At 32.3% G+C, this 16408-nt stretch overlaps 2 protein-coding genes across 3 annotated transcripts; one reads left to right on the top strand and one right to left on the bottom strand.

The window, feature by feature from the left end:
* Positions 1-2359: 2359 nt before the first annotated feature.
* Positions 2360-3615, bottom strand: LOC109056845 (C-C motif chemokine 20-like). The gene is made up of 4 exons (XM_019074037.2): positions 3322-3615; positions 2981-3080; positions 2782-2859; positions 2360-2669 (listed from the first exon to the last, which is right to left on the bottom strand). Exons 1-4 carry the CDS (start codon positions 3398-3400, stop codon positions 2627-2629), a joined length of 300 nt encoding a protein of 99 aa, XP_018929582.1. The 5' UTR covers positions 3401-3615; the 3' UTR covers positions 2360-2626.
* LOC109112699 (C-C motif chemokine 20-like) lies at positions 2626-9382 on the top strand. 2 transcript variants are annotated; one of them, XM_042710832.1, is made up of 5 exons: positions 2626-2884; positions 7726-7790; positions 8695-8803; positions 8916-8993; positions 9236-9382. In XM_042710832.1, the coding sequence occupies exons 2-5, from the start codon at positions 7745-7747 to the stop codon at positions 9255-9257; spliced, it is 255 nt and encodes an 84-aa protein (XP_042566766.1). In that variant the 5' UTR covers positions 2626-2884; positions 7726-7744; the 3' UTR covers positions 9258-9382. The 2 variants fall into 2 exon arrangements, with proteins under 2 accessions (XP_042566766.1, XP_018981160.1); XM_019125615.2 differs by lacking the exon at positions 2626-2884 and having other exon boundaries at positions 6856-7790.
* The last annotated feature ends 7026 nt before the right edge of the window (positions 9383-16408 follow it).

The raw sequence follows: 16408 nt of genomic DNA, 5'->3' as shown, positions 1-16408 counted from the left end.
ATCCACAGCTCTGGGATCAAACCTCCTAGCCTGGAGCTGTAGATGAAATAATCAAACCTAATGCAGAACGACACTGTCTGAGTTAATCTCAGTGCTAGTGTATTCTTTAAAGGCCCCATTAAATGGCTTGATGAGGGCAGCTTTCTTTATTTATTTCAGGAAGGCAGGACGCATTGCAATTCTTAAGCCTATCCCTTTTTCTTAAATAAGCAATATGCTTTAGTCACAGTGCGTGACCCAAGCTTTCAACACTGAAACTCTGAAATTGTGATCTTAGCTCATTATCTAAAGAGTTTTGGCTAATATGAACAGCAATTAGATATTCATACGTGTATGAGTTCATGTGACGGGGGAAGTTTGCCGTTCAGCATTGCATAAAAGGAAAGATTAGAGCTGGGCAGTGGAGTGTTTTGTTGCTGAGTTCCTGTTTGTGTGTGTGGGTGTTTAGGAATGTGTATTTCTCCATTATTCAGCAGGAAGTCCTCTGTGTGTGCAGCAGTGCAGAGAGGACTGAGGCAATGATGTCATTGCCAGTCATGGCTTAACTGGAGAGCATGGCTGGTAATTAAACCACTCAGCTGCAGGAAGTGTGTGGTTGTAATTTTGGGGACAAAATGGTGTAAAAATTGTCCCTAGAAGCAGCCAAAAATTCATTTGGGGGATGCTGTAAAATAGAAAGTGGTAATGTGTTCTTCAACTTTACTGTGTTCAGTGCTCTGAAAACGCTAAAGAGATACTCGTGAAAAAGTGGGAAATTAAAAGAATTTTGTAGTTTTTCTCCCTGTATTCAGAAAGTTATTCCATTAAAATAATTGAAATGAACATCAGAATATAACTTCAAAATGTTTTTAATATTTTATGGAACTGTCGTTTCAGAAAGAGTGAGTATTGTGTCTTCTCCTTCTGAAAGGGATTAAAAAATTATATTTTTTGATACTTTAATGATACTTTTGTAAGTTTGAAAGCTTTACTAGCCATTCAGAGTAATCTTCCAGTTTTCTTCGTTTATGTTCCACAGAAGAAATACAAGCATACAGGTTTAGATCAACATGAGGGTGAGTATAAATGATGACAAATGATGAAATTTATTTGTGGGTGAACTACCGCTTTAAAGCTAACATTTAAATTTTTGGCTGCACCTGTTGTTATTTCTAAACACAACAGTATGATTTACTGCTGTCCGGTCAATTTGCAGGAAATTATGTCTTTCTTTCTCTGTCTTGCCCCCCCCCCCCCTTTTTTTTTACAGTAGGCAAAATTTGCTAGACTTTCCCCTCATAATCAGATCATCTTTTTCCATTTATCTCTTTATTTAGGCTATCATTTTGAGCACCTTGCATCTATTTGTTAGTTTCTCCTCAGTAGCAATTCATATTAAGAAAGTAAGAATGACCTCATAAACTTTGCAGTTATAAAGAGAGAGTATATTAAAGTAACTGTGTTTATTATAGATTTGTTCTTGTTATTATTGATCTCTCATTTGCTAAAGATGAGGCTACGGTCGCTGGTTTTTGGTCAATGAAATACAGAGGAGGGCGACACCATGTGGATTTTAGGGGTATTTCATCCTTTAATTTTTTTTTTTTTTACTTCACTACAACTGTAAACTCCACTATAACGAATGCCTAACCCAAACCCAGCACTAGACCTGTCCTTAATAAGGCTGTAATCTTCCCTACCCTCTGGCCTAAGAGCGCTGGCCTGCCGCAGCTGTCCTGAAACCGCTGTGACGCACAGGAAGGCTCTGCAGATGGTAATTAACTGGGTGAAGCTCTACACACATGAGAAGAACAATGCATGTCAGTGAGTATTAATTTGACAGATGTCTTTCAAGGTATGTTAATTTAAACCAGAGAGACGTTATTCTGCATTCCATAGGTGACATCATTAAGGTAATTTCCCAGAGCTGAAGCAAGTAGCCTATGGGGAATTTCTGTCCTAAAACCTTTCTAACATCTTATGAACCATCACAGAATATTTCTCTGCTCTTTTAGTCCATGCACTTTGTGTGTATCACAAAACAAATCTAGATAATCATTAAGCAGAACTTTAACTAAAATTTAAGCTGTGCTCTACATCCTCTTATGTGCGGTCATTTTACTGATACTGTTTTGAAACCCATCGTATGTGCATATATATATATATATATATATATATATATATATATATATATATATATATATATATGTATATATATATATATATTCTATAATTCTATAAAATTATTTGTGTTATTGTTCATATATATATATAGGCTATGTGTGTGTGCATGTGTGAATTATATGAATAATTATTATATGCAAGTTTGTGACATTTAATTGCATTACAAATGCATTGCATATACACACTGACACTATCATTATTATTCATTTTTAAAAATTTTATTGTATTAAGTTTGAGATACACGAAAATCATTTCAATACAAAAGGCAAGTTTTCTCTTTACATAGAAAAATCATTTTAATGCATTGAATAAAAAAAAGCAAACATAAACAGTATAACAGTATAAAATAATATGCATATACAAATATGCAGAGTAAATATGCAAATTTCATAAAGAAATAGATCCTCCTCCATGAAGAATTATTCTTGTAGTAACATCTGTTTAGGCACAGTAAGTTGTACAGTTAGACCCTTGAATGTTTTCTGCTGATTACTTGCACTTTCTCCCTAAAGAACAGAAAAGAGATAACAGTCATTAGCTTTCATTTCAAGGCTGTTCAGTTAATCTGTGTTCATTTGTTTTTATCTATCCACAGCAATCCCATATCTGCAAGCTTACTTTAGCTTACGGATATTTTCCATCACCCAGGCTTTGGAGGGGTCTGTGCAAATGTTCTTGCCTCTGTTTGTGTGGAATCTGTGAGGTGAAGAAACACCGTTTGGTTAGTTTTTTTTTTTTTTTTCCTGGAATCAGTCATAACACATATAGTCAATCAATGCATAATGCACCATATATGTAGAGGGCATCTTAGACTTACATGACAGCATCAATGTGGCAGTTTCTTGTCATGGTCTGAATGGAATATCCTTTAATTAATGTCATTGATATTATTCCTTTGGTATACTTCCTGCAACATGCTGTAAACACAATTAAAGTTTAGTGTTTTTGTTTTGTTTGTTTTGTTACTTTATTTAGACATTACAAAAATATCTTCACATTATGATCCTCAGATTTTAAAAACATTTTCCACATAACAGTGTCTCTGACAAACAAAACACGTATTCCAGTAATGGAACGAAAACTAAAAGTTCATCCTTGATTGTGCAAATTGCTTTATTATCAAAACCGTTATGGAAAGTAATAAAGAAATGTACTTACACAAAGCAGAGGCATCTGTATGTAGTACACTAAGAGCTGCAACCATAAGTACGATCACGGTAGCTGAAATTCGAGTCATCGTCTCTGTGTCTGTGTGTGTGAGATTGTCAGAGTCGAAATGTGCCAGTTGTGAGAGCGTGCAATGAGACTCTAGCCTTTTTTATAGGGTGGACATGGAAACACCCGAGTCAGGGTTTTCCGTGCATACGTAAACAGAAATACATGTGTACAAACAAAAAAATAATAATTAAGCCACAGTGAGATCATATCTGACCTGTCAGGTACAACAAGGAAGAATACAAAGGAAGATCAGCTTGCGGGAAAGCCCAGAGGTTTAATGTTTACTCCCCTGAAAGAGAGAGTGAACCTTCAACATATTTAAATTGTTTCCTACTGTTAAATGTGGGAAACTCCAGGAGGTCACTAGAACAAAGAAAAAATTCAGGACCAAAAATTTGCCAAAGAATGCTATGACATAAATAGCTTTATGCTATGTAATATTAAATTAGATAAATGAAAACAAGGGTGTGTGACATTCTATTAGTTTAATACTTATATTCTTTGACTGTATTGTCATTACTGTTGATTATATTATATTATATTATATTATATTATATTATATTATATTACATTATATTATATTATATTATATTATATTATATTATATTATATTATATTATATTATATTATTGTCTATTATATTATATTGTATTTTGTTTTGTTTTATTTTTTTTTATTTTTTTATTTATGCATTTGGCAGATGCTTTTATTCAGTGTCATTTACACTGCTTTCTGCATATACATTTTATCAGTTCATGCTTTTTCTGGGAAACCCTACTATTTGAGCTACAGGAATATATGTACAGCTGCAATTTTTTGATCACACAATTGCTGTAGTGACAATAACTGAGTTAGGATGTTATTTGTTGGATATTTGGCAAATAATCTAACAAATATCTCCATGCTAAATTTTTGGAGGCAAACACATTCAGATTTTATTCTTTACAAACAAGCTTATTGTACACATACAGTGTACTGTGAGCAGCACATTAGGATTATATATAATGTAATACAATATTTTAAAGGAAGAGTTCAATTCCAGAATGAAATTTCTGTCATCATTTACTCACCCTCCACTTGTTCCAAACCTGTATGAGTTTTTGATGAACATAAAGGTGATATTTTGAAAAAAGGTTGGTATCCGAACAGTTAAAGGGCACCATTGACTTCCATAGTATTTTTTCCCCTACTATGTAAATCAATGGTCAACAGAAGAAAGAAACTCATACAGGTAAATGATGACAGAATTTTCATTCTGAAATTGAACTTATCCTTTAAGTTTTTAAGTTTTAAGTAATATAATATTTTAACTGAATATTTTAACTCAACTTTGCTGAAATAAAATGTTATTGCAGTTACAACTTGCAGTGAACTTATCTTTGCACTTTTAAATCATTTTTTAATTACTTTTTTTAATAAAAAATAATTATTAGTTATTATAAGAATAGTTAATTAATTTATTAAAAGAATAGTTAATCCAAAAATGCCCAAATGTACTAGAATCTAGGCCATTCTAGGCAAGACAAGTTTATTTATATAGCAACATTTCATACACAGTGGTAATTCAAAGTGCTTTACATAAAATAAAGTAAAATAATCATAAAAATAAAACTAGGATTTAAAAACGTTGCAATATTTTATTTAATTAAAAATTTAAATTTAATTTTAATTTAATTTCAAATTTAATTTAAAAATCAATTGAAGAGTTAAAAATAGAAAATGATTTTACATAAAATACAGTGCAATCATTTCGGCTTCCATAAAATACAGTCAATACATAAAATTCTAGATAAAGTTGAATTTATTTCTTCATTAGAACAGATGCTAAATGCTAAATTTCTCCAAATCTGAAGAAATAAACTCATCTATGTCTTTGATGGCCTGAGGGTGAGTATATTTTCAGTAAAATTTCATTTTTGGGTGAACTTTTCTTTTAAAATGACCCTTGCATAAAAAAAAAAAAAAAAAAAAACTTTTACTATTTAAAGTGTGATTGACCAACATTTGAATTTTTTTTCTTAAATTCACTCTGACACATGGAATAATTTACGTACTGTAAAACCACTTGGAATCACCAGATAAGATAATGATTTGCTAAAAAGCGTCATGGTTCATTTGGCATGGGTCTTTTGTAACGAGGAACTGGAAATGTCCACCAGGACAAGCACTCAAACCCTAACCTTTTGATTATAGAATGAATGCATTATTGAATTATGATTATATTGTGTTTTCTGATTATATAACACTTTTAATAGATAAAACCACACATACACACACAAATGGATAGTTCTGAACTACCCACATGTTCAGCGGTGTCCTCATTTCCACATGCTAACGTGTGGTTTCTTGTGGGTGTGTAGAATTACATATATTTTCTAGGTCATAATGTTTTATGTAACTCATGTCCTAACATCAAAGGGTGAAATAGGTCATAAGGATGAGAATGAAGCCTTACAGTGGCCCCTTTAGCAATGCATCACTTCCCTTCAAACCCACAGCCTTCGCTTTAGTCTTCCTGCTTGACTTTAGACACCAATTTGAAAGCATTGCTCTCTGTGTTGGTTTTACTAAAACATTTTCAGATTCTTTCATTTACACCTCCAGGTTTAGAGAGGTGTCATGCTGCTTGACATTTATAGTTTTATTTCTATGAAACACACTTATGATCTTTTAAAACGGGGGAGTGTCTGGATTAGAATTAGAGAAAGGTTTAAGTCATAACAGGTTGATTATTATATTGTTTTTTGTTTTGTTTTTCCCATCAAAGACTGCCATCTGATCTGAAGCTGTGAAAAGAGAATCTGATGAGTGTTCAATTTCCAGGAAAGGCGGATGCCTTTGACTGCTGAATGTTAGTCTAAATGTTTGACTAGATGTTCATGGTATTTCAATTATTTGTCTTGAACACTGTAAAAAAAAATACAAACCTGTCCACCTCAAAATGTTCTATTGACTGATCACATCTAAATGTTTCAATTGGCCAAACTGAATTTGTGTGAATTGAATTTCATAAATTTAATTAGGTCAATTTAAAAATTTAGATGTGACCAGTCACTAGAAAATATTGGAGAGTTGGAGAGGTTTTTATTTTTTACAGTGAAAGTAAATGCATAGAAATTATATAAACTCAAGTAACTCATCACAGACATCTCTATTATCCACATATTCATCTTGGAAAAACTGCAAAAATGCTCACTTGAAAATTAGTTCATGAAAAATTAAGCTACGGTATCTGAGTCTTAGCTCCTTACTATTATATACACACACACACACACTATATATATATATATATATATATATATATATATATAGTGTGTATGTATAATTTTCTAATTTTATATGCTTAATTTTAAAACAAAATATAAATACCAATATGAATACTAATTATTAAAATAATTAGAATGAAATAAAAATACCATTTTTTCCCCTCACACACACACACACACATATATACAGTATTTGTAAAATTTTGACCTATTTAAGTTTTTGTTTGCCTTGCAATAAATAAACACTTATACATTATGTATACACTGTTCTTCATTATTGTTCTAAGAGCTCCTCAGTTTTTTAAAAAATGTCTTCTTTTTGATGTCTAAATTTTAAATAATAAAATTAAAAGTTTACAAATATATACAGCTCATATTATACTGTACATTAATACTGCATATCTAACATAAAATCTTCATGTTGAGGAAAAAAGTTAATCTACATGTTTACCCAGGTACACTTTTTTTTTACTTTTTATGAGCTAAAGATAATCTATTCCCATTTTTCAGTATTACAATTAGGCGATTGTTTGTTTTTTATTTATTTGTTTGTTTTTTAATTTGTTGCATCTACAGTCAGAGTGATGTTGTTTTTTGTTGTTGTTGTTTTTTGCATTCCTTACATATATTTTAAATTTTTATATACCATCATTAATAACGTTTTGTGTCTAAACCAGTCATTTCGGTGATTTCACACTTGTGATCGTATCACAAATTGGGATCGATTTTCTACTTAAAGTACCCATGATAGTGAGAAGAATGGAATATCCCGTTTTAGTACTCAAATTCAGCTGACCTACTAATATTTAACTCAAGACACCCTGATTTTCCCCTGTCTTCCATCCCCTCAGTGACGCTGTTGTGTGGTCCACAAATTCCCCAAATGAAGAGCTATATAATGTAGCTTTTGGGGATGCCAGATAACGTGGACTGGGAGAGCTATACATCTTCATCATCACCATCCTCAACACCGTTGCTGCTGTCTGCACAACTGTCATTAACTTGTTGAACACTTTTGATCAATTTCATTTTAGTTTTTCACCCATAAGTGGTTTGTTTCCCCTCCCATGATGAACAGACTCGTCCTGACGTCATCCATGCTGCTGCTGTTGCTGTGTGTCTGGGTCAACTTGAGTCAAAGCAGTAAGTAAAGCCAACTTTTCTCAGACAATCTCTTTGATTTCAAGTGTTGTTCATTGCTTTGAGTTCCCAAGGCTGCTCTTGAAATGTATCCACATACATTTTTAATAATTTAGAATTTGGGTGGTTACATTCACCAGAGACGCTGCAATGTTTAATAATCAGGAATTTTGCAGTTGATTTGATGAATTAATTTATATGATGGGTATATGTCTTAACTCAATGACAAATTGAAAGTAACTGTTTAGCTAAAAAAAAAATCTGACAACTTATTTGAGCATCACTGACATGATATGGTTTTGATTCTGTAATAGTACTAATAATTTGAATGTGCTAAAACTAAATACACAATAACCAGGTTTATATATTTATCATCAATCCAATTTGTTTAATTTTAGCTAATTTAATATTTCGTATTCCACATCTAGCCAGATTTTAACCGTTTATACTTCTAAACAATTCTAAACAATTGTAATAAATTAATTTTGAAAATATATATTTTTTTTATATAAATTAAAATCAAGCCTATGCTAATAGTTAATAATATAACCATGGCATGAGTTTTTGAGTGCATCTTAACTACTAATTAATGTATGACAAATATGCATCATATTATGTTTATTATTGTTTGTTTATGTTAATAAGGCCTATAAGGCCAGATTCAAAGACACTGCTTTATTAAAAAAAAAAAAGTTTATATTTATGCATATAGCAGGTGCTTTTGTCCAAAGCGACTTAAAATAGATGAACAATTTTTCACAGAGTCAACAATATTCACATTATACAATCCCAAGTTTATTACCAGGAAAATTAGTATATGAACTGAATTTTTGAATAAAGCTATGGGTCAGGATAGTTGGTCAAGTGTCATGAAACAACATGAACTGAGAGTCTGTCATGTGTTAAGGTTCAGTGAGGTGCTGTACCAAATATTCATCACAGCCTTTTCCTGTCTTCCGACTGAAAGACTTCACTCGACAGGATGCCACCATGACCTGCAACTTAGAGGCTGTCATGTGAGGAGCAACACTGGTTTTGTCTTAAATAGATGAAAATTTTGTATTAATGTTTATGCATAACAATGTAAGAGAACAATCTGTACAATCTAGAATATTCTCTCTCCTGTAGTTTTACTACGGTGAAGAACAGACAGATCTGTGCTAACCCTGATGAACTGTGGGTCCAGAACGCCATCGTGCATATCCAGTGAGTTCAGCATTACACACACTTACATTAATGTCTCTTAGCAATGGCAATGAGCACAAGGCTTAAAGTGGCTATGGTGAATGACTAAACTGCAAGTATATTACTGAAAATATACAGTGTAAAGTTTTGTAATGTGCAGTGTCTTATATCTCCATATGCTGAATATACTGGTAAATATGAATGAGCTAAAGATAAAACTTGAGAATCCTTTCCTAAGGGTTTTATTTAATTGTCTCTTGCAGGAGCAGAAAAAAGTCATCATAATATGGACACCATCAAATCGGTCAAAAACTGGCTTAAGCTGAACAAATGAACAGAAACAGAAATCCTTCAATAAAATGTATTTTTTAGAATTTATTTTTATAATTAATAAATTAATAAATTGTTTTGACAGCAACGCTGTTGTTTGTTGGGTTTTTTCTGCAACATTTCTAGTAAAGTTGACACTTTGTGAATTTGTGCACAATATTGTATGCTCATAAGGCTGCTCTGGGATTACAGCACACTAAAACAAATATTCAAATATTCAGTAAACCTGGGCAAATTAATGTTTGTAAGCACATACAGTAGACAGCAGGTGGTAGTATGTGCCCAAGGCTGCTCCAAAATACACATACAATCCTTAATGTTTTGAACTGAATATTTATTTAGTGCTTGTAAAAGCATTAGTAGTAGTAATTAATCAAATGCATCCTCATTTTAAGTAAGCAGGGTGTTGAAAGTATGTTGTCAAGACAGCTGCATTTGTCTTGTCCAATAAATTTTTTGGATAGGTCATCCGTTGCTCAGGTGGAAGGCCAACATTCAACAGCTCATAATTATTTGACCGTGATATACTTAGGTTTTTGGTACCCTAGGGTGTGCGTAATTATAAGTAAGCAGATCTAAACTGCAGGTTCAATGGCCAAATTCGAATGCTATAAATGTAAAATGTCTCTGTGCTATCTTCTCCTACCTTTTATTTAGATTTTTTATTTAGGTCTGGTAACTTGAATTTTTGTTGAATTTTTTTTTTGAGTTGTGTATTATAGTTTTGTGTTGTAATTTGTTGTTTTTGTTAGTGGGCTTGTTTAATTTACATTTTTGCTTTTGGTAGACACTTTTATCCAAAGCAACTTACACTTAACGTATTGCTGCAGTCAACATTTTTGCAAACAGTCATGCAGTCATATAATTTTATATTATATATCTTGTGAATGTGTTGCAATGTGAGTTCTGCAAAGCCACTTGGTAATATTTTTAACTCTAATTTAATTTCCTCCGTTTTATTTCATTACTACTGGGGTTTGTGAAACAGTGAATCTCCATTCAAAGTTTCTGCAATAGTAATTTGTCATTGCCAACATCAAAAAGGACGTATACTGTAGGATGGCAAGTCAGTGGCCTTAAACTTCAGCTTTTCTGTCTTTCTCCCATATGTCATGCAGTATAACTGTATGGCTGAGAATGAACATGACCCACAGGGTGACAGATCCAAACTGGAGAAAGCTGCTGTACATATCCAACTTCCTTCTTTTTATGAAAGGGGAACACAAGTTCCTCTTTCATTGAACATGTAAAAGTTTTAATTCACATTATAGTCTCCATCCACTGAAGTAAATTAATTCCTCTCTTAGCAGTAAAAAAGATATTTCTCACGTTCATGCAGAGGCTGTGATGCTACAGTACACTCTCAGAAATAAAGCTAGAAAAGCTATCACTGGGGCAGTATACGTTCAAGGGTCCCTTACCTTAAAGGTACAAAAGTGTACTTTTTGAAAAGGTATCAGCCCAGTGACAGCTTTCATGTATGTATTTCATGTATGAGCATTGCACACTATAGCTTTAAACTTTTGCTTTCGCATGCAAATTTCACACTGCTGTGTGTGTGCACTTTGGATGGGTTAAAAGCAGAGCACGAATTCCGAGTATGGGTTACCATACTTGGCTGTATGTCACGTCACTTTCACTTTCACTTTGAAATTTTGCATTTCAAGGGAAACTTTTGGAGCTAACACAAAAGCATTGAATGTACATTTTTATTACATGCAGCATCTCTTATTTTTCTTTCACATTGTTTGTCTTAGAGGAGCAAACTCCTCTTGAACTTATGCTACGAGAAGGTTCGAAACATTTGCGATCATGCAATGTTTTGTTTCGGTTCAAACCAATAATTCGGAGCATGTAAATGTGCCTAGTTATTTGACTTGTGATGGGTAGATCAAGAATGACTCTTTCTTTTTTTCTGGCCTAAATCTTTCTTTCTAGATGAGACAGCTGCAAATGTAGGCCAATAGGACATAGAAATGAGCTGACCTCGCGAGCTCGGTCTGAGTGTTTTGTTTATTTGTCACGTGTTGTGACTCTTGAAGATGCAGATTTCCAACAGCAATGAAGTATATAAACACTGTAGCTTCACACCCATATATTATTTTTTATTGTTTATTTTTATAATTCTGTATTTAGTATTTTAAATAATATATAATGTTATATATTTTTATATTCTTAATATATAATTTTTCATAAACTGATTTATGGATGGGAGTTCTTATACACTCTTCAGGTAATAGATCTGTATTGGGTTCAGTGGCCAAATTGGACTCGTGCTCATAAAAATTATTACCATCCTCCATGTTCTCTGAAAATGCACAGTATATAATATATATATATATATATATATATATATATATATATATATATATATATATATATATATATATATATATATATATATATATAAAAGTTATTAGAACAACATCTATTTCGTTCTTAACCGGAAATGTTTATTATTGAATGAAAGTTATTACGCATCAATATACTGTATATTGATGCGTAATAACTTTCATTCAATAATGAAAGTTGAATGAAAGTTATTACGCATCAATATACTGTATATTGATGCGTAATAACTTTCATTCAATAATAAACATTTCCGGTTAAGAACGAAATAGATGTTGTTCTAATAACCTTTAAATTAAAGGGTCAATGTCCAAATGATCTGGTGAGAAAGTAGTGGTTTTGTTACTAAGTGCATGTCAATCTCATTCTATTTTTCACAAGCTCTTCATTAACTGCATGTGCAATGCTTTTGCTGTGTGTGGGTGTGTTAGTCTAGTTTCCTTTCATGGAAAGCTAAAGTTGATGTTCCTAGAATCAACTGATCAAAATGAATCTGAATTGTTACATTAAAGAATAAACCAGCCACTCGTACCAAAACAAAAATCTGCTAAAAATGTGTTGATGTGTCACCAAAGGCTAATGGAGAAATTAATCATTTATTTTGTATTTTTTTAAAGTGATTTAATTCATTTGTTTTATTAGCATTATAAAATTATTGAATTATTGCAGGCAGTGTGAACACGGCTATATGCACACACACCCACCCACACACACACACACACACACACACACACAGAGTCTGAGACTGTTTACCAGTGAGTTGAGCCAGAAGACTCAACTAAGAGGTTGAAGTCAGATCACAACCAGATAAATTGAGTTCTGATCAAACATTCCTGTTCATTTTGTTATATTTTTATTGAATTTAGATGTTTGAATTAGATTGTGTAACAAAAAGCTTTCTCATGATTGGCTGTAACCATGATGCAAAAACTGTAATTTCAAATCAAATCATAGGCCTACTATTATAAACATATATTCCCCTCAAAATACCAAGTTTCAAAGACAAAAAAAAAAACATTATTGAAATGAAATATAGTACATTTATTAAATTAAAATACAATTATTATATGATTATGATCTCTGGTCAGTTTTGACTACAAACAACAATGAACTAGTTGGTTAAGTATGTATACTTGTTTACGATGGAGACAACAGTGTCAATTAAAGGTATGCTTAAAAAATGAGACATCTGATGTGTGAAGACAACAAAGAAAAAAGCAAGGTCTCATTTGTGAAAAGAATATTTTTTTAATTTCTCAAGTTCTCAGTTCTTCACAATGAAAAAATGCCCAGAAAAATTGCCATTGAAGATTTATAGTCATAAGAAAGATCAAAGCAAATAACTTTTTTTTAAGATAAGTAACAAAATTCAAGTACAAACCTTAACGCCATATTTCAATGATCAAACACAGTGTTAGTGTTGATACAGCAATTAGAAAGATGAAAAATACAACATAAAAACATAAAAAACATAAAAACAATAAAATACAAAAAAAAAAAAAAAAAAAAAATGAAATGGAAGACTGAGGGTATTGTTCTAACAAAAACAAGATTAGAGCAGAAGATTTTTTGGGCATTTCTGTCATTTATGTCATGTAGGACTAATGAAAAGACTTCATAAATATCCTCAGTTCATTTTTCCATCCACTGAAATGGGGTTTAACCTTTAAATACTTATTTATATTTATCTATGAATATTGCCAAGTTTTTTTTCCAACCCAAGTCCCTAGAAACAAAGATTTTCGATCAAAGCAAAGATCTTGATGGATAGCACCAGTGATGTGCGGCTGGCAGTTTCGGGCTCCGCTCGGGGGCGCGCCTGCTGCAGCTCTTCCGCCCCGGATGACAGCGCTGTCTACGGCTGCGCGTCCTTGCGGTTATAGGATGCATTGCCTGTGCAGTGTTTTTGTTTCTCTGAATGCATCAAGTGTGTTTCAACGACCTTGGTGTTATGACATGTAGTGGTGGCGAGATGAAGCATCATGAAGCTTTGAAGCTTTTCAGCCAGATGTGTTGCTTTGGATGTACGCTAGGGTCACCTGCTGGTCGATCCAAATAAGATATATATGATACATCGATATTATACACTCACATTAGTAAACACATGTAAAATTAAATAAAATAAATACCTTTTTATGTTTATTTCAATAAAACGATAAACCTCGATACGGAGCTCCGTCTGGAAGTAGGCTACCTGATATTCTCGATACAAGCTTCGAAGCCTCGGTATCACTAATATCACTAATGACATGCTCTTGCGAGATGGATTAAACTCAGTTTAGATGCTTTTCTTTGCCTCTATCCATGCCATTCAAAACCGCCAGCAGTTGCCTATGTCTAAGCCTGCATTTATTTGATCCAAAGTACAGCAAAACAGTAAAATTTTGAAATATTTTTACTATTTAAAATAACTGTTTTCTATTTGAATATAATTTAAAATGTAATTTATTGTGATTGCAAAGGTACATTTTTAGCATCATAACTCTCATAAACTCATTCTGATTTGCTGCTCAAAAAAACATTTATTATTATGATGATATTGAAAACAGCCGAGTATAATTTTTTTCAGGTTTCTTTGATGAATAGAAAGTTCAGAAGAACAGCATTTATCTGAAATAGAAATCTTTCGTAACATTAGAAATATCTTATCATCACTTTTGATCAATTATCAATAAAAGTATTAATTTCTGTAATTTATTTTCCGAAAAATAAAAATTATGCTGACTCTAAGCTTTTGAATGGTATAGTGTATAATGTTATCAAAGCTTTGTATTTCACATAAATGCTGATCTTTGGATCCTTTTATTCATCAAATAATCCTGAAAAAAAAATTTACTCAACTGTTTTAAGTATTGATAATAATAATTAAAAAAGGTTTCTTGAGCAGCAAATCAGCATATTAGAACGATTTCTGAAGGATCATGCACTGAAGACTGGAGTAATGATGCTGAAAATTCAGCTTTGATCCCAGCAATCAATTACATTTTAAAATATATTCAAATAGAAAGCAGTTATTTTAAATAGTAAAAATATTTCACAACATTACTACTTTTGCTGCACTTTGGATCAAATAAATGCAGGCTTGGTGAGCAGAAGAGACTGCTTTATAAAACATTAAAATTCTTACTGTTCAAAAACTATTGTCTGGTATATATATATTTACCCTGAACTTAGGGCATTCATGATTCATGAGGGCTGCTATAAAGTCATAATGTATGCAAACAGCCATAACCTTTAATGTCATTTCCTTTATTTTATTACATTGGGATTGAAGGTTCTGCAACAGTGATCTATGTCATTGTTTTTAGTGTCAAAAAGGGCACACTGAACAGCAACATAGTTAGAACAGAAAACAGGTCTTTAACTTTTACTCTATCCTTACCCCTGATGTTAAATGGCTGTAATGGGTGAGACTGAACATGACCTGCATGGTGACAGATCCAAGCTGGTGAGATGTTGTCAGCAGTTTCATATAAAAAATATCATGCATCCATGTTTATGTGAAAGAGGTACAAAACAAGGATAAGCATGTAAAATTACTCTTCACTGAATGATTTGTAAGGCCTTTGTACAATCCTTATCCCTTAATAAACCCGACAGGGTAAATATAAGCACCCCGGGCATGAAATGGAGCTTGTGCAGAGTCTGTGATGCTGTGAAGATCTCACACTACACACAGTATTAGAACAGTCTTATATGTCAAGAGTCAGAGAAGATTCTGTGGTTTAGAACTTGGCACATTTTCCTTTAGAAAGGAAAAGTATACATTTGTCCATTTGTTGTGTGTAATGTGTAAAGGAAAAATGTTTTTTACATCTATAGAGTTAGAAATATTTTAATATATATGTATTTGTTTACTCCAAGTCTAATTTAAAATTATGTTGTTTTTTTTAGCTCCGTTCGGAGTGAGAAGGTATTTTATATATATATACTTGCAATGTAGCTCAGGGGTAGCATTAATGCACTTAAACATTATAATTGCTACAATAATTTTATGAGATTAATGTTTTAACAAAACATTTTGAACATCAATGAAATGTTGGGGGACAAATAAATATTTTTAATTATGAAACTAAAACCACTGTCACTAGCAAGTCACTGTCTTGATGAATGAGTCATGGAATCATTTTCAGCAAAAATAACACTCTTCTTCCTCGTCTGATTTTGCACCATATGTATAAAAAGCAAGAACTCATACAGACAGATGTCCTCATGTCAGTGGCACTGCCTGATAAACTGGACATGTGTTGTAAGAGAGCCCACCTGCTTGTCCCAAATTGTTGAAAATATTAATCATTCATTGTAATATGATTTATTAATGAGGATTTTTTTAAACAGTACTCTAGGGCTCTGTTTGTACTAATGTAGTAGGGCTATTGTCATAACCTTTGTCTGTAAGGAAACAGATGTGTACTCTAAATGCAGTGGCCAAATGGGATTGTGCTGATATAAGAATTCTTGTTCCCATTAAAATGCAGAGCATTCTGATGTTTGTACTAACTTGTTATTGGCAGATTGTGCTAACACATGATCATCATTTTTGTCCATTTTAAGGAGTTATGCTTTTAGTTATAAACATGAAACATCTCACATGTACTGTACAGGGTAAAATGGGGGAAGATTCCCCCTTAAGAACAAGAAAATTTAATTTTAAATTGTAACATATTTAAATATAAGTTTAGCATGTGCAGGATGATGATTCATCGGCCAATGTATTATCATACAAAATAAATAAAAACATTTCCTTATTTAGTTGT

Source organism: Cyprinus carpio, chromosome A2 (genome assembly GCF_018340385.1).
Source record: "Cyprinus carpio isolate SPL01 chromosome A2, ASM1834038v1, whole genome shotgun sequence".
Lineage (NCBI taxonomy): Eukaryota > Metazoa > Chordata > Actinopteri > Cypriniformes > Cyprinidae > Cyprinus > Cyprinus carpio.
The sequence above is the reverse complement of the archived record's forward strand: the minus strand, read 5'-3'. Positions and strand labels throughout refer to the sequence as shown.